At 46.4% G+C, this 21,954-nt stretch overlaps 3 protein-coding genes across 3 annotated transcripts; 2 read left to right on the forward strand and 1 right to left on the reverse strand.

Moving 5' to 3' along the window:
* The first annotated feature begins 423 nt into the window (after positions 1–423).
* Positions 424–1,482, forward strand: foxd5 (forkhead box D5). Its single transcript, XM_067231527.1, has one exon. The coding sequence runs from the start codon at positions 424–426 to the stop codon at positions 1,480–1,482; it is 1,059 nt and encodes a 352-aa protein (XP_067087628.1).
* A 1,540-nt stretch (positions 1,483–3,022) lies between these two features.
* pgm5 (phosphoglucomutase 5) lies at positions 3,023–19,361 on the forward strand. The gene is made up of 11 exons (XM_067231232.1): positions 3,023–3,571; positions 4,372–4,534; positions 5,260–5,406; positions 5,510–5,635; positions 5,889–6,079; positions 6,865–7,019; positions 11,029–11,144; positions 13,032–13,167; positions 13,838–14,021; positions 16,584–16,721; positions 18,245–19,361. Exons 1-11 carry the CDS (start codon positions 3,314–3,316, stop codon positions 18,332–18,334), a joined length of 1,704 nt encoding a protein of 567 aa, XP_067087333.1. The 5' UTR covers positions 3,023–3,313; the 3' UTR covers positions 18,335–19,361.
* A 1,431-nt stretch (positions 19,362–20,792) lies between these two features.
* LOC136937856 (transmembrane protein 252-like) lies at positions 20,793–21,641 on the reverse strand. The gene is made up of 2 exons (XM_067230973.1): positions 21,370–21,641; positions 20,793–21,030 (listed from the first exon to the last, which is right to left on the reverse strand). The coding sequence occupies exons 1-2, from the start codon at positions 21,639–21,641 to the stop codon at positions 20,793–20,795; spliced, it is 510 nt and encodes a 169-aa protein (XP_067087074.1).
* Positions 21,642–21,954: the final 313 nt, after the last annotated feature.

Consider the following 21,954-nt stretch of genomic DNA (forward strand, 5'->3'; position numbering starts at 1 on the left):
TCTAGGCCCATGGGGCAACCTTTCCTATCTTGCTTTTGATATTTCCAATGTCTGCCTTAGTCTAGGCTATTAGCATTGAGGATCCCTATAGCAATAGCTTTTCCGACCCGTGTGCTTGTCTTGCCTGACTACCTGCGGCGAGGATCTCCTCTGATAGGTTCGGAGGATGAATGGGTTTGGCCTGGGGGGGACAACCAACCCGTCATAAACACCCCAAACTCCCACGATCACTGCATACACACCGGTAACGACCACGGGACAAGAGGAGCTTACAGAATTCGGGCGAATATAATAGTTGACAGTTAATTGTGTGCGCTTTTACGCATGTATGTTGACTTCCCGCTCTTTTACGCGTCTTGAAAGGTGAATGTTGCTGTGTTGTTAGTGAGACTTTAAGCGTTTTTTAACTTTATGCGCTCAGCTATGACCCTTTCCAATGAGTTTGAAGCGTCCCATCGGGCTTGCATGCCCCTGGAGCAGGATGAGATTGACATAGTAGGAGAGGACGAGCACCTCCATGACCAACTTCGACTTTACAGAGGAAAGAGCGCCACGGAAACTGTCTCGTCAGCCGAATCCAGTGTGGAACTGGACTGCTCAGAGTTCGACTCGTCGGGAGAAAGCGAGAGCGGTTTCTGCACAGACGCGCCTTCCTCCGAGAGGTCTCAGAACGGCTCGGCGAAGCCTCCGTACTCTTACATCGCCCTCATCACCATGGCTATCCTACAGAGCCCAATGAAGAAACTGACGCTTAGTGGCATCTGCGACTTTATCAGCAACAAGTTCCCTTACTACAGGGAGAAGTTCCCAGCCTGGCAGAACTCCATCAGACACAACCTGTCACTTAATGACTGTTTCATCAAGATTCCACGGGAACCTGGCAATCCAGGCAAAGGCAACTACTGGTCTCTTGACCCTGCCTCTGAAGACATGTTTGACAATGGCAGCTTTCTCCGGCGCAGGAAGAGGTTCAAGAGGAACCAGCCGGAATATGTGAAAGACGGGATCATGTTTTATCCAAACTTCAGCTGCTACCGGCCATACACAAGGCCTTACGGAGTCCAGGGCCGAGTGAGTGTAGCGTCCGCACCTATTCGGTACATGCCATTGCAGGAAGGTCTCGTGATGGCTCCTTCCTCGTACCAACCATACCCGAATCTCAACGGCAACGAGAAGGCCAGCTGCCCCAAAGAGTTCAGAGTGCAGCTTGGCGCATCTTTATCTTCAGGACAGAAGCCTGAGCGCGACACACAAGCAAAGTGTTCATTCAGCATCGACAGCATCATGAGCAAGACGTCCGCCTCTGTCTCACAGAACCAGAACCCTCGCTGTTCCGTTGACTATAACCACCTTTTTACGGGCCCCGCCGCCTGTTTGGTTCCGAGCATTCTACCGGCTCCATTACGGACTCCGTTCAGCACAATGTTCAGTGCTGCCCCCTCCTTTTCGGACAACGTCCAATTACCTTACCCAAGTTGTTAAAGACTTTGCGACAAGCAAAGCCGCTTGTCCCTATCAGAAAGGTGATAACATAATTACTTCAAAAGGATGCCCATAAGTATTTCTCTAAGAAATTATTTTAATTGCATGTTATTTATGTAAATGTAAAGTTAAATATGTTGAACTGAATTTCTGTAAATAATAATTGGCTGATAATATATATTGTAATATTTGCCTTTACTATGAAAGCGCAAATAAAAGTGCATGGAAAATAGGCTACCGAAATGTCTTACAGGCCTATTTTTGTGTTTTGTTTGTGTTAGGCTACATGTTTTTAGAAGATGCAAATAAATAATATGGCACATTGTTCGTATTCTGTAGTGTTCATTTAGAGTTTAATGTAGGCCTGCTATTTAATCAAAGATTCTTTCCTAAATAAACTGCTAAAGTATTTTCTTTTTCAAAACATAAAATAATATGGTATCACAAAGTGATATCCTTTGTATGTTTTTATTCAGTGAGGCTTTTGCTTTATTGTTCCACTAAAAAGCTTCATTAAATTGTATTAAGTCTAACACAGTCCAAAAAAAAACATGTAGCCGCAATGGTATAAACCTACTTTGTTGTCTGTGTGACGCAAAGTATTCCGTAACAATGAACCTAAACCATTTTACTTACCTAAAAGTTAACATAAAAGTGAAGAACATACAGATTATGTTAAATCGTTATTTAAGTCAAACGATAGGGATATTCAAACCACGAGAGTCTACTTACGACTTTTGGCAGTGGAGGTGCTGCCACCGCGTGTTGAAATGTTTTATAGACATAAAATAGGCCTGAAGTAGCTTACTCGAGGGGCTCGAAGATTTTGCCCTAAAGGGTTATGGAATTCCAGCAAAATAAAACGTGTATCACATCAACTGCAGACAAATAAATAGCCAGCCAATTGCCTATAATTGTTGGCCTATGTTAATGATTCGGTTGTGCTTTGATTGTGACACACGGTTGCGCTGTCGACCTACTTTACTTTATATTAACAGCGAACATCATAAAATGTTTTGCATTTACCGTCACACTTGTCGAGGTGCTGCTTTAAATGGATTTAGTTTCAAGTAGGATCAACAGAGCCCACATTTCGTGTCATTTGGACTATATTCTGTGTGTTAATTTTTTCTTTTTTTTTTGTATTAAAAAGCATTGGCAATGCAATTGTTTTTAAGAGCTCATAAAAACATAATTTGAAGGCTACCAATGTCTGATTCAGCGTGTCTTATTCTACAGCTTGTCAGTTAAGCTCAAGCACATCGTAACGAGTAGGCTGGGGTATGCTATAAAGGCGCTGACAGTGACAGTGGTTTTAACAGACCGATAAGTATCAACAGACACAAGGAGCGTCCCGTTACAGTCCAGACCCGACACAATTCTCGCTGCACTCCAAAGGCTATTTTTGGCTCAAGGGCCAGCTGATATAGGGGCTTTCGGCCCTCCCTGATTTTTGTCCTTGTGCAGAGATCGGTCTTGCGTGAGCTGTCAACCACAGGCTAGACCAGATCTGGCTGAGCGTTTGAGTAGACCTCTGTTTTTACAGCAAGGTAATGTAACAATACTGCTGACTGAAAAGTAGTTTACGAAGCAAGGCACATTCTTGACGGCAAAATTACCCATCTCGGTGAAAAATTCTGAGGACTGAGAGTGCACTTTTACTTCTGGCTGTCTAGAGGATATCTTCAGACTTTTAACCTCACGTCACTATAACAAGGCCCAAGTCTTTGCGTAAAACGTTCATTCGGCTCCGCATCTCTGAATCGACCAGTAAGTAAGACAGGAATACCGGGTATACACTACTGACGCGCCTCGGCGGCTTCTAAGGAGGATGGAGACGAACCCCATCCCCGTCTTGACGGTTCAGACTACACCGTTCGATGACCAACGGCCCGGTACAAACGGACTGCGACGGAAGACAGCCGTTTTTGAGGGCAAGAAGAACTACTTGCAGAACTATATTCAGAGCGTGCTGTCGTCCATCGACTTGCGGGACAGGCAGGGATGCACAATGGTGGTTGGCAGTGACGGACGATACTTCAGCCGGGCGGCCACTGAGGTCATAGTGCAGATGGCGGCAGCAAACGGGGTAAGAAAAGTCCCAAACATTAGATGCTGTAAAAGTCAGTTCCTGAAAGTTTTTCGAGTTATATTGGCAACCGTGGGTGTGTGTGACAGCTAGAGACTCTGTAAGAAAAGAGAAGGAAGGGTCTTTATTTTACTGAACACACTTGGCAAAACATTAAAGGAAAATCTGAAGGGAATATCATTTGTTTTGTGAAGAGATGTTTTTCTGTTGGTCCAGCCAAATGTCCCCTGCCTGCCTTATCTGCAGCTACATCCATCCTTCACTCCTTTCCTGTCCACGCGCCGCTTGCCTCCCCGCTCTCTTTCCCTCTCTCCCTGACCTCGCTGGCTGGATGCTTGAGGGATACCCTTTCAACTGGCACTGAGCCAAAGATTGCAATACAAACTGTTAAGAACATTAAGCCTGTGTTGCCAGACTGTATAGGTTCTCTCTCTCTCTCCCTCCCTCTCCCCCTCCCCCCCCCTCTCTCTCGCTCTCACTCCCTCAGATAGATTTTTTTTGTCAGCTGAGTACGTCAGCAGCAGAGGAGAAAATTCCTCCCAAGTGAGGACACTTTTATTTAGAATAATCGAGATGCTCAGAGAAGAACATGAGAAACATAATTCTACAACGATGAAAGTTGCCACTCTTATATTGCTCTCATTAGAAGTGTAAAACGACCCTTTGATATATAGCATGAGGGAGAGGCACCTGCATTTCACACTTATTTTATTTTTTTTACCAAATCACAAAAAGCACAGCAACCTGATACAGAAAAGACTTCCTGATTGACATCTTGCAAATTCTTTCTCGTCTTCCAGATTGGTCGACTGGTGATTGGTCACAATGGCCTTCTGTCTACCCCAGCAGTGTCCTGCATCATCAGGAAGATCAAGGCCATTGGTGGAATCATTCTTACAGCCAGTCACAATCCAGGAGGCCCAGGGGGAGATTTTGGGGTTAAATTCAATGTGGCAAATGGAGGTGAGGATTAGATTACTGCCCCTCAGTAAATCTCCGTTTAGGTGTTCACTTTTCACTGTAATCTATGATTCTCTGTTTGAAAGATTGACATTTTATGTGATATGACGTGAACAAATAGAATAGAAAAGAATTACAGGTAATTGAACATAATCAAACTGAATCATTGACAAGTGAGCACACAATCTGATTGATGATTTGTGGACTGAGTCGAGAGACTTCCCAGAAGAGCCCATCCATGACATCCCTCTGAACTAATGACATTCCGATATTCTCAGTTCTCCCTCATCATCATCCCCATCCATCTCCTTGGGGATTGGCTGTGGAATCTCATGCATGTCAACAGTTATAAATAGAGCCTTTCCTGGCCATCTCTGCCCCCCTCTGTCTCAAAACTCCACCCTGCTGTTTCTCTGGGGCCAGCAAGGGCCTGTTCTGTATGCCTGCTGTTTAACATGAGCTCACACATAAACACTTTTGAAAAAATAGAAAAGCAATTGCTTTTACTTGGCCACACTAATCTGATATAGGAAATACATTTTTCAAAGAATGAGTAGTATAATGAGATGTAATAGTTGAAAGACAAACAAGCATGTAGTGCCATGACGAAAATAATGTCAGCTACTGTGATTGTATCAAACGAACACAACTTGTTTTGGGGGTTTTGATGGCTTAGTTGAGTGGAAGTGGTGGTGTCGTCACGGTGACCGTGTCCTCGTCCCTGATAGGCCCGTCTCCGGACACAGTGATGGAGAGAATCCACCAGGTGAGCAAAACCTTGGAGGAGTACGCCATCTGCCCGGACCTCCGCATCGACCTCTCCAGACTGGGACGCCACGACTTTGACCTGGAGAACAAGTTTAAACCCTTTAGAGGTGGGGACACACACACACACACATACACACACACACTTGTCAGACATAACCAAACAAATCCTGGGCGTGTGCACTCATCTGGAGTGCGTCCCTTTGTTCTCAGTGGAGATTGTCGACTCAGTGGAGGTGTATCTCAACCTACTTCGAACCGTCTTCGACTTTGGCGCCATCAAGGAACTTCTGACTGGCTCGGAGCAGCTCAAGATACGCATAGACGCCATGAACGGAGGTAAGGACTGGGGAGTCAGGTGGCTGAGCGGTTAGGGAATCGGGCTAGTAATCTGAAGGTTGCCAGTTCGATTCCCAGCCGTGCAAAATGACGTACTTGCCTCGGGGGGAATGTCCCTGTACTTACTGTAAGTCGCTCTGGATAAGAGCGTCTGCTAAATGACAAAAATGTCAATGTAAAAGGACGGATCTCACCGAGATGATTCGATATGGCGTGTGTGTGATGAGTCAGGTGATCCCTGTTCTCCTCTTAGTGATGGGTCCATATGTGCGGAGGGTGCTGTGCGATGAGCTGGGGGCCCCGGCCAACTCTGCCGTCAACTGCGTCCCTCTGGAGGACTTTGGGGGCCGGCCTCCAGAGCCCAACCTCACCTGCGCCGCCCCGTTGGTCGAGGCCATGAAGAGCGGGGACTTTGGCTTCGGGGCTGCGTTTGACGCGGATGGGGTAAAACAATGAATCTAGTAGTGAGTGGGACAGAGGGTGATTGAGTGAGTCAATGAGTGAATTCATTCATTGACTTTCAAATGCATGGATACAGGCATGAATGAATGAACTATGGAAAACAGCGACATGCAAATAGTGCATATAGAAAATGCAGCGGCTCAAAGATCGGAACTGCATAGTTTTAACTTTAACTGGTGGTTAGAGTCTTGAAAGTAACAACATCCCTGGTCTGAAGACTCGTGTGATCAGCTATCCACAGTGTAAGTACGGAAAAGGGCATTCAACTTTGTCAGTTTATACCTATGACTACAGGTAGTCATGCGTGTGTTTGTGACGTTAGTGATGTCAGTGACTGTGGCTAGCAAGTTAGCCACCGTTAGCTTAACTTTTCGCCACCAAAACGTAATTTAAGCCTAAACCGTGCAACGGAACGTAAATCCCAATACAAGCAACGCAATCGTGACCAAGACGAACATTTTGACAGCCACGTTGTCTATGTAGACCTTATATTGAGGGATCCTTAGGGGTGGGAAAATAATAATAATAAATAAATATATATGTGAGATTACAAAGGTTGGGCCCTTGCCACAAGCAAGCACCCCCAATTACTACTTGGGAATGCTATAAGATAGTTGCGGATGCATTTGATTGCAATTGTTCCACTATAAGTGCCACCAGTAAAGCCAAATTAAATGAACCTCGGTTACTTTGAATGACATTTCAATATCATGACACTTTGTAATTGATGCAGGCTTTAAACTGTGTGTATGTTATTGTGCTGGCAGGACCGGTACATGATCCTGGGTCAGAACGGCTTCTATGTGAACCCATCTGACTCTGTGGCTGTCATGGCCGCCAACCTGTCTAGCATCCCCTACTTCAGACAGCTGGGTCTCAGGGGTTTTGCCAGGAGTATGGCCACCAGCACTGCCTTGGACAGGTAAATGCATACACACACACACAAAGACTCTCCCACTCTCTCTTGACCCTCCTCTCCTCCTAACCCAGCGCCTCCTCCCTCAACCCAGTTCCACAAATATCGTACTAGCCCACTCCCTGCAGTATGAGTAGACTCACCCACTATGAATAACCTTATGAGCACGCACACTCACACACGTACACGCACACACACACACGCACGCCTACAAACACAGCAGTCATTACCTATAAATATGGGCTGTACTAAGCCCTGTAATATTGGACCAGAGTAGTGCTGAGTGAGAGAAATGTGGAGTGCAGTCAGGACTACAGAGCATATGTACATGAGCATGCTACTTACAGCAGCATCGTTTGTTTACTCCAGGTAGACAGACTTTTGAACATGTAAAAAAAAAGTGTTTCTTTTCCCTAGTAGACGGTTAATACATAGTTTCTTTTCATTAATACTTAATTAAGAAGTTAGGTTTTTGAAAAAGCCCAAACAGGATCTTATGTAATCATTTTACAGTGAACACTTTAAAGTTCATTGTTTTCATATGAACTCCAACCAGTGTTTTGTAAGTAGCTCTGTGATTGGCCAAAAGTGGGGTTATAAATGACCTAGAGCAGGGAGTTAGTAACTTCAGCCATCCAGGAAATGACCTCACTCCTAAACCTGAACTTGCTGGGTGTCACATTGCTATTGTTGAGATGGATGAAAGATACACTGTCATGATAATTGTGTCTTTTATACACACACACACACACACACACACACACACATACATAGTCTGTCCCACCCACCCACTCCCAGCCATGCACACACACACACACACACACACACTTACATCCCGTAGCCCAACGCCCTAGGCTGTGTCGTATAATTCTGGAACTGTAAGGGCCACTCTGATAGCATTTCCTATGACTGCATCTCCTGTTCCAACACACACTTCTGGAAACATGACTGTCACGGGTCCGACTGCACCACAAGGTCATATAAGATCTCCACTAATACATAAACACCAGAGGAAACCAAGAACACTTACAGACACACGCACACACACCCATGTATACAAACACGTGAACACTTTGGTGTACTCCACTGACCCTGATAGTGTAGGTTCTGATCAACTCCTCCTCCTGCAGATCATCTATGCTGTACTTTAGCGTACAACCTTCTGAACTGCAGAACAGATGTCCTCTGAAGAAGAGTCCCTTCCTGTACAATATGGCCTTTTCTCCTGGCTGGTTAGGGTTGGTGTGTGTGCAGAGCAGAGCAGGGTTTTGGAACCAGAACCCAGCCCTCATAGAGTGCTGAAGCCTTGCCTTGAAGCATTGAGTGTTGGATAATGGCCTTATTCCAGCAATATACCTTTTTAGGAGTGCTAGCGTCTCTGTTTTGTGTGTGTGTGTGTGTGTGTGTGTGCTGTGTTTAGACTGTGCTGATGTCCTGTTCCATGTGTTTATGCGAAGCCAGTGACACAGGGATAGGGAGCTCTAAGACATCTGACAGCGTAGTGTGTGTAGGGAATGAGCACTCATGTGAAGTCGGATGAATGTGTAGGAGACACTGTATAGCTTTTCTGTGTGCATCTGTCAGGTTGGAGCAAGATTGTTTTTTGGAGCAGGAAGCCAGAGATTGACCATGTTTTGTTGGGAAACAGACAAAGAGGTGCTATATCTCTCACCTCTGGCTGGCCAGAGTTGGAGTGCATGTGTGTTTTGAAGGGTGAGGCGGCAGACATTGCAGGGGGGCTGGGAAGGTGGAAAGGGATCTGTGAGAGAGGAAACATCTGCCTCTCCTTTGACCATTCAAGTGAGGAGGGGAGGGGAGGGGAGGGGAGGGGAGGGGAGGGGAGGGGAGGGGAGGGGAGGGGAGGGGAGGGGAGGGGAGGGGAGGGGAGGGGAGGGGAGGGGAGGGGAGGGAGGGGAGGGGAGGGGAGAGGCGGAGAGAAGAGCTCACTTTCTGAATTCCCCCCACCTCTCTGTACACCCCACACACACATAAGCACTACGAATATCTATCTGGTCCCATTTCCATGAACATAGATTATTAGGCTTGTTATTATTAGGCTACTACTTAAGTCATAATATATGTTTTTTCCATAGCACAATAATGAGGACTATACACAGACCCCACCACTATGGGGGGAAGTTCTCGATAGTTCCCCAGGCGCCTCCATCTACACTCTTTTGCCAACATCTCTCTTCTGGCACAAGCTGCTGGGAGAGTGATTGTTTTCTTTTGTGTGCATGTGTGTACATCAGTGTGTACAGTCTATGTGTATGTTTGAGTGTGTGCTTGTGTGCTTCGAGTGTGTGGCGTGCTTGAGTGTGTAGTGTGTGTGTGTATTGTTTATCCAAGTGCTTCAACTATGTCATGAGGGAATTTAAACGAGCAGATAGATTCTGAGGAAAACTTGGATAGACAGAAGAACATACGGTAGCCGCTCAGATGCACACTTAAACGTAGCTAGCTTACTTCTAGTCAGTTGTATCTATACTGTAACGCAAATAATCTGTGTGTGTTGTCTGTCTGTCTTTTCAAGTTTCATTGTGTTTTTTTGGGGGGGAAGATTAGCTTGGAAATCGGGCACTGCACAAAGTTATAATTTTGCAAGTGTCCGTTTCCGACCCCATGGATGAGCGGTGCCTTTCGGCCATGTTGAGCTGGCACACTGGATCTTGTGAGATATAAATATAGGCATCCGCAAATGAGGACTTACTTGCTGGACAACCTTTCAATTGGCAATTCACAACTATACTCTTTGGGTATACTGTTGTTTAGAAGCAAATGTTAACATTGCTGTTATAATGCCGATACGGCGAGGTGAGCAGTGTTGACTTCTGGAAAGACATTGAATTAGCTTCTTTCAAAGTGTTTTCTTTGGATGAAATACTGGATAGCTAACTAACATAATATAAATAAAAAGTGGATACTTTATTTCAATATAGATCAAAGAATTTTGTAACATGAATTACCGGCTGTAGTCAGGCAGTGCGTTCATGTGTTTTGGACATGAACCCTCTTGTAGTTGTATCTGGTCACTCTCAAGAGCTGCTGTATTTCTGCATTGTTCACCTCAAGTACCTGCAACAGAGAGTGCTACAAAGCGTTCAGAGACAATCAGGCAGTGTCGGAATGCTTTGAACTTGCTTTTATGTGAGTGCGCGTGCGTGTGCGAGTGTGTCCCCTCAGTTTGAGAAATCCCAAAGGGATTGGTGTGTGTGTGTGTGTGTTGTTGTCAAGTTGCAGTGAGGCTACAGCTGATGTGAACGTTACGAATGTGCGTTGTTACGATGCAGTCCAACAACAAACAACGTTGCCCGAGCATCTCCACGACGTTGTGGGAACGTTTTCCAGGCCCGGTGCTTGTGTTGGCCTCGGAGAGGCGATCCGAACGTCAGCAGCACTCCTAAAGGTCAGAGTTTCCGTTCTCTAGTCGGAATGCCAGCGTTCCGTTCCAGCGCTGATCGTCCTCTAGAGGGGTAAAAGTGTTTACTCTCATTTAGTTATCTGCTCTGTCCTATCAACAGCTGTAGCCTGGCACTGCATGTTTACGGACGGTCGCTAACAGCACCTCCCAACACCCAGCAGACCCCCTCTCCTACCTCAACCTCCCACATATTCTTTCTTTCTTTCTTTCTTTCTCTCTCTCTCTCTCTCTCTCTCTCTCTCTCTCTCTCTCTCTCTCTCTCTCTCTCTCTCTCTCTCTCTCTCGCTCTCGCTCTTTCTCTCTCACTGTGTCTCCCTGTGTGTGTGTGTTAACATGGATCATTCCCAAACCAAACATTAGCTAGAAGGTTAACTCCCTTGGTTTCTGCTGCTTTTGCCATATTAAGAATGAGAGGATGGCAGCTCACAGCGGCCTCTGCTTAGTTACATCCCAAAGGTCAGTCTATCATTTGTAAGCCAAACCTGTCTGTTATGTAAGTCGTTGCTCACTTTTCTTTCTTTCTCTCCCCTCCCCCTCTCTCTCTCTCTCTCTCTGTCTCTTCCTCTGTTTCTCTCTCGCTCTTTCTGGGTGCAGGGTAGCCAAGGTCCTGAAGGTGGCGCTGTACGAGACTCCGGCAGGCTGGAGGTTCTTTGGGAATCTGATGGACTCCGGTAGATGTTCTCTGTGTGGAGAGGAAAGCTTCGGAACAGGTGAGCAACACACACACACCTGTGGGAAATATATCCGAAACTTATGGTCCTTATTAGGGACTCCATAATCCATTTAGAATCAGTACAGAGAGCTTAGAATACATCATACTGTTTGACTGCCCTAGTCAACCCAGTCTAATACATTGGAGGTCTGTGGTGGATTGTGTGTGTGTGTCTAAATAATCCCCATACTTCTGCTATAAAAGGAGAGAGGTGCTCCTTGAATCACCAGAACACACTGTTAGCATGCAAGGTTGCCACTGGCAGCTGCTCTTAGACACAGATTATCTTTTTCTCTCTCTCTCTCCCTCTCTCTCTTTCTGTCTCTCTCTTTCGCTCTCTCGCTCCTTTTCGATCTCGCTCGCTCTCTCTCTCTTTCTTTCCTCCTCTCTCTCTCGCGCTCGCGTTCCGTCACTCTCTCACTTCCTCTCTTTCTCTGTCCCTCTCCCCTGCTCTTCCCTCTCTTTCTGTTCCTAATCCTACCTCTCTTCGGCACGTTATTTCCACAACGATTTCCCCTTTGACCCATATCCCCTATGGCCTCTCTCTGGCTCTGTTGGATTTACAAATGGGAAGACGGTGAGCCTGATGCAGGGAGTGGGAGAGGGGATCCCGAAAGGGAACCAGAACAGCCAACTAGAAAGAGGGGAGGGTGCGGGCGAAACGGAGAGCGGAGCGGCCTAGGAGCGAAGTGGAGCAGCGGCCGTCTGCGACGCCGACTGAGAAGACGGAGGGAAGACGGAGAGATGGAGCCAAAACGACGGAGAGAGAACCGGGGGGGTGCCGTGGGACGTGGTAGACCCTTTTAAGGCCAGAAACGGAGCAATGAGACAGAGGGAGAGAGAGACAGAGAGGGGGAGAGAGAGAGACAGAGAGGGGGGAGTTCGGAAGTATAATTCATGTCCGTGTTCTACTTGTGTTCCGCCCTCGCTCTCTCTGTCATACACAAGGCTGACTCCCATTTCTCTGGCTCTCGCACAGCCTGAGGGCTGGACATGAGTGGTGTTACTCAACATTAAACACAAACTTGTATTGATTAGCAATCTGATCTTCTGCTGTTGGGATAGAGTTACACAAAGAACAGAGAAGATGGTGAGAGATATTATCTGATCAGTTCTGGAACACGTTTCAGCCACATTTCCATTCTGGAAATGTGGCTGAATTAAAACAGATAGCTGACATGGCTTCTATTTTTCCTTTGTGTGAGTGTGTGTGTCTCTCTCTGTGTGTGTGTGTGTGTGTGTGTGTGTGTGTGTGTATGTGTGTGCGCACATTCAAGATAGGAAGATTAGATATCAGCAACTGTCTTATTTCCAACAGCTGTGCCTCTGTTCTAGTTGTGGAGCCAGACTGACTGACCTCCACACAGGACACAGACTGCTAACTCCTGATTACGATGCTCATCGCCTCCTTTCTACTGAAGAGAAAAAAGACAGAGAGAGACAGAGAAGAGATAAAGAAAGACAGAAAGAGAGAGAGTGAGTGACTGAAAAGGGAAAATATAGAGAGATAAAGAGAACACAGGGAGAAAAACAGAAAGAGAGAGTGTTCGTGAGTGAGTTGGTGAGTGAGTGAAAAAGAAAGACAGAGATAGAGAGAGACTGAAAGAAAGAAAGAAAGAGAAGGTAGGGACAAGAGCAATAGAGAGCTGTACACGTAGCTGGAGATGCATGTCTATATCTACAGTATGGATCTAATGATGAATCACAGTAAAAGGTGATCTATCCATCGGACTGTACAGGAGAGGTCCTCAGGTTGACACATTGCACCCCTCTCATGATTCAGATCACAACCTATACCCAGCCCTTCCGTGTTGATGTTAGGACCGGTGTTTACACCGCCTCTCCTAATCTCCTCTCTTCTTCTCTCTTTTACACCCGTCCACAGGTTCAGACCACATCCGGGAGAAGGACGGCTTGTGGTCTGTGCTGGTGTGGCTGTCCATCATGGCTGCCAGGAAACAGGGCGTGGAGGAGATTGTCAAGGAACACTGGGCCAAACTGGGACGCAATTACTTCTGCAGGTCATCCATCAGCTCATTCTACCGTCCGTCCATCTCTCCCTCCGTCATCCATCCATCCATCTCTCCCTCCGTCATCCATCCATCCATCTCTCCCTCCGTCATCCATCCATCCATCTCTCCCTCCGTCATCCATCCATCCCAATAATTGTATTTGACAGCTTTCGTCGTTTCATAAACTTCATGAACTCCAATTTTGTTCAACCCCAAGGGGGTACTTTGAATGATGAGTCCTCTGTGTTCCAAATCCCCCACCGCCCTCCCCTACGCCCCTTCCCCTACTCAGCCAGAAGTGTCCCTTATGCCTTCTCCTCCTCCCCCCCCACCCCCTGCCCCACAGGTCTTATTATAGCTGCTCCCACTGGAGAGAGAGAGATAGACCGCCTCATCTTTCCCACAACTTTACCTCAGCCTTCCCACAGCAGACAGGGAGAGATTAAGGACTAGAGGATTACCACAACGCTGTAATGGACATGACTGTGACGACCGAGAACATGATCTCTTTAGTCCCTTCAGGGTCGGTCAGGGGAGAAAGACACTTTAGTTCACAATCGCTAACAGGTTTGACATAAATAGGGTATATGTTTGTGCACGTGTGTGTGTGCGCGCGTGTGTGGTACACCTTTGTCTATCTGGGCTCACCCTGCGCGTGTGTGTGTGTGTGTCTTTCCAGGTTTGACTATGAGGGCCTGGATCCCAGGACGGCCTACCACCTGATGAGAGACCTGGAGGGGGTGATCTCAGACAAGGCCTTCCCCAGCCAGAAGTTTGCTGTGGGGAACAACGTCTACAGTGTGGAGCGGGCTGATAACTTTGAGTACATCGACCCCGTGGATGGTACCGTCTACCGGAACCAGGTCAGAACGGGAAAGAGGACATGGGTGAAGGGGGGGGGGGAGAAGAGTAGAAAGGAAAGAAAAGAAAAAGGTAGGATGGATCGAAAGGTGATGAAAGCAGATCAGAGAGTCGCGAAAAGGACATTGGTCAATTACAGTTGACTTGAATGACATATAGTATCTCTCTCTCTTTCTCTCTCTTGCACACACACACACTCTCACACACACTCTCTCACACACAAACATGCATATACATATGCTCTCCACCCAGACCACCCATTAAGGCATGTGTTCAGAGTGAGGTTCCATTTTTGGCCATGACACTGTCTGTATCCTTCCTCTCTCTCTCTCTCTCTCTCTCTCTCTCTCTCTCTCTCTCTCTCTCTCTCTCTCTCTCTCTCTCTCTATCTCTCTCTCTCTCTCTCTCTCTCTCTCTTTTTCCCACTCTCTCTCTCTCTCTCTCTCTCTCTCCCTCCATCTCTCTCACATCTTACACACAGTTCAACAGACTTATTTAAGATGTGTATCAAGACTTCTAGTTACATTATAGTTCAGCATCACCAGGATACAGGGCTACAGTACAGATGTTGTGTATTACATACAATCCACTGATGTGGAATGTAAACAGAAACTCTCTCTCTCCCTCTCTCTCTTTCAACTCATATACAGTGAAACACACTATTGCTTGTTTTTCTCCCTCCCTCCCTCCCCTCCCTCCCTCCCTCCCTCCCTCCCTCCCTCCCTCCCTCCCTCCCTCCCTCCCTCCCTCCCTCCCTCCCTCCCTCCCTCCCTCCCTCCCTCCTCTCTTCCTACTCTCTCGCTTTCCCTCATCCCTACTCCCTCCCTCCCTCCTCTCTTCCTACTCTCTCGCTTTCCCTCCTCCCTACTCTCTCCGTCCCTCCCTCCTTTATACCTCTATCCTCTCCCCATCTCCATTCCTAAACCTGTCGGTGAAGTTTACCCAGCTGACTCCCTCTGTTCTGTCCTGGAATGTGTGGAAACTCTCCCATGACGTTGATGCTCTTCTGCCTCTAGCCCCACCTTATACCACACACACACACACACTCAGGCAGTAAAATGTACATGAACACACACAGGCATTGACTAACACACACATACACACATGGCAAACATCAAAATACTGGGCTTTGACATGTCTGAGTGTGTACGTGTTCACTTCAGCGTTCTTTTCTGGGGGACTTCACTGTGTGAGTGTGTACGTGTGTGTGTGTGTCTTGTGTGTCTATGGGGTGAGTCAGTTCCATTCTGCTCTCTGACAGAGGTGCATAGTGAGCACTCTGGGACAGTTAGTGACACTCTGGGACAACTAGTTAGTGAGTCACCCTGCAGTGTGACAGTCCCCCCCACCCTCTTACACACACACACACTCAGTAAATCCTGCACCGATAATTTTTCCCGGTGTGTATTATTACAGCAGACATTCCTCACAGAACGGGGTTGTGTCAGCTGTCGTCTCTCTCCCCTCTGCCTGTCTGCCCGTCTGCCTGACAGCAAGAGGTGGAGCGTTGTCAGCTGTTCCCCACAAACAGTTACACACACACACGCACACACACACACACACACACACACACACACACACACACACACACACGAGCACGTTGCCTGATGAAAGGTGGGAGGATTTACAAAATAAGCCTTGGCTGCCTTTGAAGTCCTACTGAATTCATTCATTCATTCTCACTCAGACAGACAGACAGACAGACAGACAGACAGACAGACAGACAGATAGATAGATAGATAGTTAGACAGACAGACAGACAGACAGACAGACAGACAGACAGACAGATAGATAGATAGATAGATAGATAGATAGATAGATAGATAGATAGATAGATAGACAGAAAGACAGACAGACAGACAGACAGACAGATAGACAATGGAACTGAAGTAGAGTGAGAGAGAGAGAGAGAGAGAGAGAGAGAGAGAGAGAGAGAGAGAGAGAGAGAGAGAGAGAGAGAGAGAGAGAGAGAGAGAGAGAGAGAGAAAAAGAGAAAGAGCGAAATCTAGGGAGTGATAAAGAAAAAGATAGACAGAGACAGAGAGAAATAATTGATCTTTAGAGCAAGAGGTGCATAGGAGGAGGAACCTGACAGAGATAGAGAGATAAAACAGCTAACAGAGGTAAAGACAGAGAGGGAGATGTTTTGTGTTGGTGTCCGTGTCTAGCCTCACTTAGTGTGTTGTTAGTCTCAGGCAACTTCAACATGATCAGTTTGGTCTAGTTACATGCTGCATCGTTTCTTCCAGACTCCATGTGGCTACAGGGACATCTAGTGGACAGGCATACTTACTGCATCTGGATTCAATATGACTTTTCTCACAACCTCTATTTACAAAACCTTAGAGTATGAGTTCTGAATTAGATTCGATCGACAGACCAGGGCGAGCACTGAAAGGCAAGGTTGATTTAGGTATAGGTTACCACCAGGATAACTTTTTAGAAGTCACAAGAAATCTCAACTCATCCTTTAAATCTCTTCAACATATAAACTGGAATCCGTTTGTTTATCAGTGATGTTGTGAGACCGATTTCACAGTTGCTCTCCTCGTCCTCTCCTGCAGGGTCTCCGTATCGTCTTCACCGACGCCTCGCGCCTCATCTTCCGTCTGAGTGGGTGTGGGGGCGGGGCCGGAGCCACCATCCGGATCTACGCCGAGAGCTTCGAGAGAGACCCTGAGAGGCACAGCAGAGAGACACAGGTGAGGGTGAGAGGCACAGCAGAGAGACACAGATGAGGGTGAGAGGCACAGCAGAGAGACACAGGTGAGGGCGAGAGGCACAGCAGAGAGACACAGGTGAGGGCGAGAGGCACAGCAGAGAGACACAGGTGAGAGGCACAGCAGAGAGACGCAGGTGAGGGCGACAGGCACAGCAGAGAGACACAGGTGAGGGCGAGAGGCACAGCAGAGAGACACAGGTGAGGGCGAGAGGCACAGCAGAGAGACACAGGTGAGGGCGAGAGGCACAGCAGAGAGACACAGGTGAGGGCGAGAGGCACAGCAGAGAGACACAGGTGAGGGCGAGAGGCACAGCAGAGAGACACAGGTGAGGGCGAGAGGCACAGCAGAGAGACACAGGTGAGGGCGAGAGGCACAGCAGAGAGACACAGGTGAGGGCGAGAGGCACAGCAGAGAGACAGGTGAGGGTGAGACGGTGTCTCAGCAGGGTTTTATTTGTGTTTGAGTGTGCTGACACAAGGATCATAACTCTTTATCTTTTTGCAATCGTGGACAGCTCAAAAACAGGCACAACAAGGGACTGAGTCATTCCTATAAACCCCTTACTGTAACTGTTGCAAGTTACATAGTACACGGTACATTGGGTTGCACTTAAGTGTTTGTGTGTGTCTGTGTGTGTGGGTTTGACATAGATGTTATGCTACTTAACAGTCAGTGATAGATAGTGTACTTTAGCCAAGCCATGGTACAGTAAAATATCCCCTGGTTAGTTAGGTGAGGGCACCCTTGCCAGGTGTGTTTATGATGTGCTGACCAGTGGACTTTTGAAGTGTGTTGTTGGACTCGTAACTTTTCTTCCAATGAACGGAAAGTCTGACATATTTGTCTGGAATTGTTAATGTGCCTAACAAGTATGTCGTAGGCAGGTTTTAGGTAGAATGACACACAATATGCAGTGCAAGTAATTCAATCCATGCATCCAACATTCAATAAGAATGTCTTGGGACAGAATTTGATTTTGTACCAAAACGTATACAGTTCATCAGGCATTTCTTCAGATGTAATGAAATTATTCTACAACAGGTCACAGTTACACCAATTGTATTCAGGCTATTTATTGGATAGCGTATTCTGCACATCTCTGATCTCAACCCTCATCTATCTCTGAAGTATATCTGACCAGAAAAAGTAGTTGAGTCAACGACATTGACTCAGTCCTGTCAGGTGCCTAGGACCTGACATTCTATACATGATCACACACCATTGATGTGGTTTTAGTGCTGTTTTTTTTCCAAGGAAATGGTTGAGATCACATCTTGTTTGACTGGCTGTTCAATGCAGCTGATTGTGGCTAGGACTGTTGTGGTGGTGGTTTGGTGCAAGCCTGATGTATCTCCTTTGTGTAGCCTCTGTAGTAGAGCTCTGTGCAGCTCCTTTTAACTCTGAAGTAAATACTTCCTTTTATGAGGTAGTATTATATTATTATAGTCCTCCGTGGAACTGAGAAGACGGGAGTTTGATGTTTGTGTGTGTTTTGTGGTCAGGCGGTGTTGGGCCCTCTTATCGCCATCGCCCTCAAGATCTCTGACGTCCACGAGAGGAGCGGACGCCGCGGCCCTTCCGTCATCACCTGAGCTGCGACGCGCACGCGCACGCACGCACACACACGTGCACACAGACAAGAAGCTCGTTGCGTCCCCTCTAATATCAGCCTGCCTTGCCTTTTTTTGCACCAGTGACCTTTCCTGTCGGATGGGATCCTTTAAAAACATGGTGCCTAGAGAGACACATGAATTATATGCATCATTATCAGATTCATGGATAAAAGCATTCATCGATATAATGTTGTTTCCTTTCAGTCATCTGTCAGTAGTGACTCCTGTTATGGGCTGATGGTATGAAATGATCTGAATTCAAGTTCCGCTCCGTGTGTTGATATTGTGTATGAGCGCTTGTTTCTTGTGTTTACTGGCACATATTGAGGGAACCGAAGGGATTCATTGTTGAAGGGATTCATTTTTGAATACATTATTTTGTTATACTTAGTTTTTTACATGGCCTTATTAAATGCCACCACATTTTAGGATGTTGAACTCACATGCACACTCATTAACATACTCCTTCACACACACCTCAAGCTCTCACACTAAATATGTACTGTATGTCAAATACAGACTGAGCTAATCTCTATCAAACTCTTCAATTCAACTGTAAACATTTAAAATGCAACCAAAATCACTCGCCAAGTTTGACATCAGACAGTAAAACGGTCAAAATTCTCATGTATGATATGAAAAAGATAAGGCATTGAGATTAAACAGATCTTTGTCTGAGATTGATGGCTGGTAGCTGGTCCCAACCACATACATTTTGCGTGTGGTTGGGACCAGTTAAATGTGAAATGCCAACCTGTTAGATGAAACCACTGGTTATTATATAGTAGCTGTTTGCTTTTACCAAGTTACACTCACAAAGGCTTTAAGTGTTGGTATGGGCTGAATCGTTGAAAAGTTCAAGGTCTGTCTTTTCCACAGGAGATACCACTACCATTGTTTTAACTTTGTTTAATTAGCCAGTTCTTAGTTTGTTTTTCATGTCTGGAGGAAGCTAACGCTGTATTTAAGTTTGTTTTTGTACCCAAATAAACCCTTATCATTTGAGTGTGAAGGGATGCCTGTCCTTTTTGATGAGTTGTATTTTGTTCCAATTCCTGATGGAATTCGAAATTTACTACAGCTATTTATCTTGGTCTATTGGAAATGTTTCCAGTTTAAATTGAAAGCAACATCAAATAAAATGTACCAAGTTAAAATTAACAATCAAGTTAGTACAATCCATTCCAGCTGTTTCAGCACCGTAAGGTTGAGACACTGGTTGTTTTAACCAAGTCCACAATGACAGAACCATACTGTAGATGACGTGGTAAAGTAACCCACAAATTTGTTATTTTACTGCCACTGTGAGAAGGAAGAACATCATTGATAACAGCTTTATAGCAGTCATTAACCTGGACTACACATAATTGGACATCCTTATGGATGTACACAGATCCACAATGACAGCTTTGCACCCTGTCATGCACTCTGGACACTGGAATCTGTTGTATAATGTTTAATAGCCTCTTTAACCTGCTCATAACCTCTGCACGACACACACACAGCCAGACTGTACACTTAAAAAAAGTGGAGAGTTTGGGTTCAACTACAATTCGTATCTTTTCAAATAAGTATTGGGATTGGTTGATCCTTCCTGGCTCAAGGAAGCCATTGGTCATATCTCAAAAATGGAAACCCAAGGCAAGGAAACTCAATCAAACTCTGAAAGTATTCTGAATATGATTTGATCAAGCTCTTGCTTGTTTCTTGCATTCAATTGAATGCACTGTATTGTCTTTCCACAACAACAGTTCATCTCCAACTGCACACTTTTTTCATCACAAAGAAACTCTCTTCTAGTGCTGTTTAACTGAAATGTCAGACTTGATGTTTGCTCTCCCTTTACAACACCAATAAAACTTGTTGACAAGTTTTATTGTAAGCATACTTTATAGCAGTTATTTTCCCTTCACACAACAAGTATAAACAAGTTTGTACGTTATTTGTAAAGAGCACAATTCACCCAATGTCACGTATGTTCGAGATGTTTCCCTGCTCCAACACACCTCATTCAAAAGAATGCTCGTTATCAGGCAGCCTCATAGATACCATTGCTTAGGTGTGCCTCATCCAGCATACGCCCACACCCTGTGGCTCAAGTTCCCCAGTAAGTGAACCAGTTTGATCTGTCTCTATGGCTATTAGCTATCCCCATTTCAGTCTGCTCTGTGTGTGATTTACTTCTGCTAGATCCCCCAGACCCAGTTCTGTGATCCAGCCAATCAGGACCGGAGAGGTCAGAGGTCAAGCAGGAGGGGATTGATCCGGAACACACCTGCCAAGTCCTCCCCTCCTGACAGCCACAGTCTACTGGCCCCATCAGGCTCAGTACTGGCCCATGACAGAATATAACCACTGTTTCCGGGTCAGTTTGTACTCTCCATAGTCCAGGGATGAGCGTTACGTGTGAAACAGTGTCGAGTCAGAAACGCTGACGTCAGTGGGGTAAGCCAGCCCCCTGGTCCTGCTGTGTAGCATGCCCCCGGGGGTCAGTCTCTGAGTAGGGAGGAGGCTGGTCGTGGTTGAAGCTGTCGTCAGGGGTGTCAGAGCTGCTCAGGGTGTAGAGAGGAGGGGCCTGGAGGGGCGAGGGGGCTTCCTCGTCAGGGGTCACCGCGGGGAGGCGGGGGGAGAAGGCGTGTTGGGACTCGGCATAGGAAGGGGGGTAGAAGCTGGGTCTGGAAGGAGCGGAAAGACACAGAATACTTACAGAATGTCGAATGTAAAAACAATTTGACAGTACCCAGTTTACACCCAAAAAGGAAATGTTAACGCTGGTGACAAGCTTGCATTTGTTCATGTTTCAAATCGATCTTAGCCTCATGTTATTCCACATGGTACCTTGTCAATGTCAAAACCAACTCCTTTTAAGATGAACAACTCACTATTCGACACTTTTTCACGTCACTTCAGGCCATACTGTAAGTGGAACTGCCTTTCTAACTGACTGTTTGACCGTGTGCGGCCTGTCATCTGCAAGCCCTTCCCCAGCACAATCCAGAGAGATCTCTACGTACCTGTCTACTGTGTAGATGTGGACGTTTGTGTCGGGGTGCCTCCTGTTTGGCAGCAGCCTCTTGTTCCTCATGTTGTGGCAGATGGCCCAGAAGACACCTGTGAGGAGCATGAGGAAGCCACAGGTGATGAGGATGTAGGCCAGGATCACTTTGAGGATGTGGCTGTTCCATTTCTCGAGGGATGTCAGGTAGGCCCCCATGCAGGTGACACCAAAGCCCAGGCCAGGGAGCACCATGCGGGCCAGAGAACACAGTTGTTTCCTGGCTTCCATTCTTCTGTCGCTCCTGTCGGGGGCCTCTGGTTGTGGTCTAGGTATGGAAAGGTGAGGTGTTGATGTTGTTGTTATTATTTCTCGTCTTCTCAAGCTGTCTTATCCAATCCTCTTTTTTGTCTTGCTGTCGTCTTCTTTTTTTCCTGCTGAGGGAGTCTTTTCATCTCATTGTAGATAGGAGGACATTAGGCAGCTACTTATCCTTATCAGTTGGGTGGCAGGTGTTTGGCAGAGAGGAGCTCAGTCACTAGTAGATGTAGCATGGCATAACTGCGATAGCTATGCCTGGTGTTCACCCACAGGCGCTGGTTAG

Source organism: Osmerus mordax, chromosome 28 (genome assembly GCF_038355195.1).
Source record: "Osmerus mordax isolate fOsmMor3 chromosome 28, fOsmMor3.pri, whole genome shotgun sequence".
NCBI classification, from domain to species: Eukaryota; Metazoa; Chordata; class Actinopteri; order Osmeriformes; family Osmeridae; genus Osmerus; species Osmerus mordax.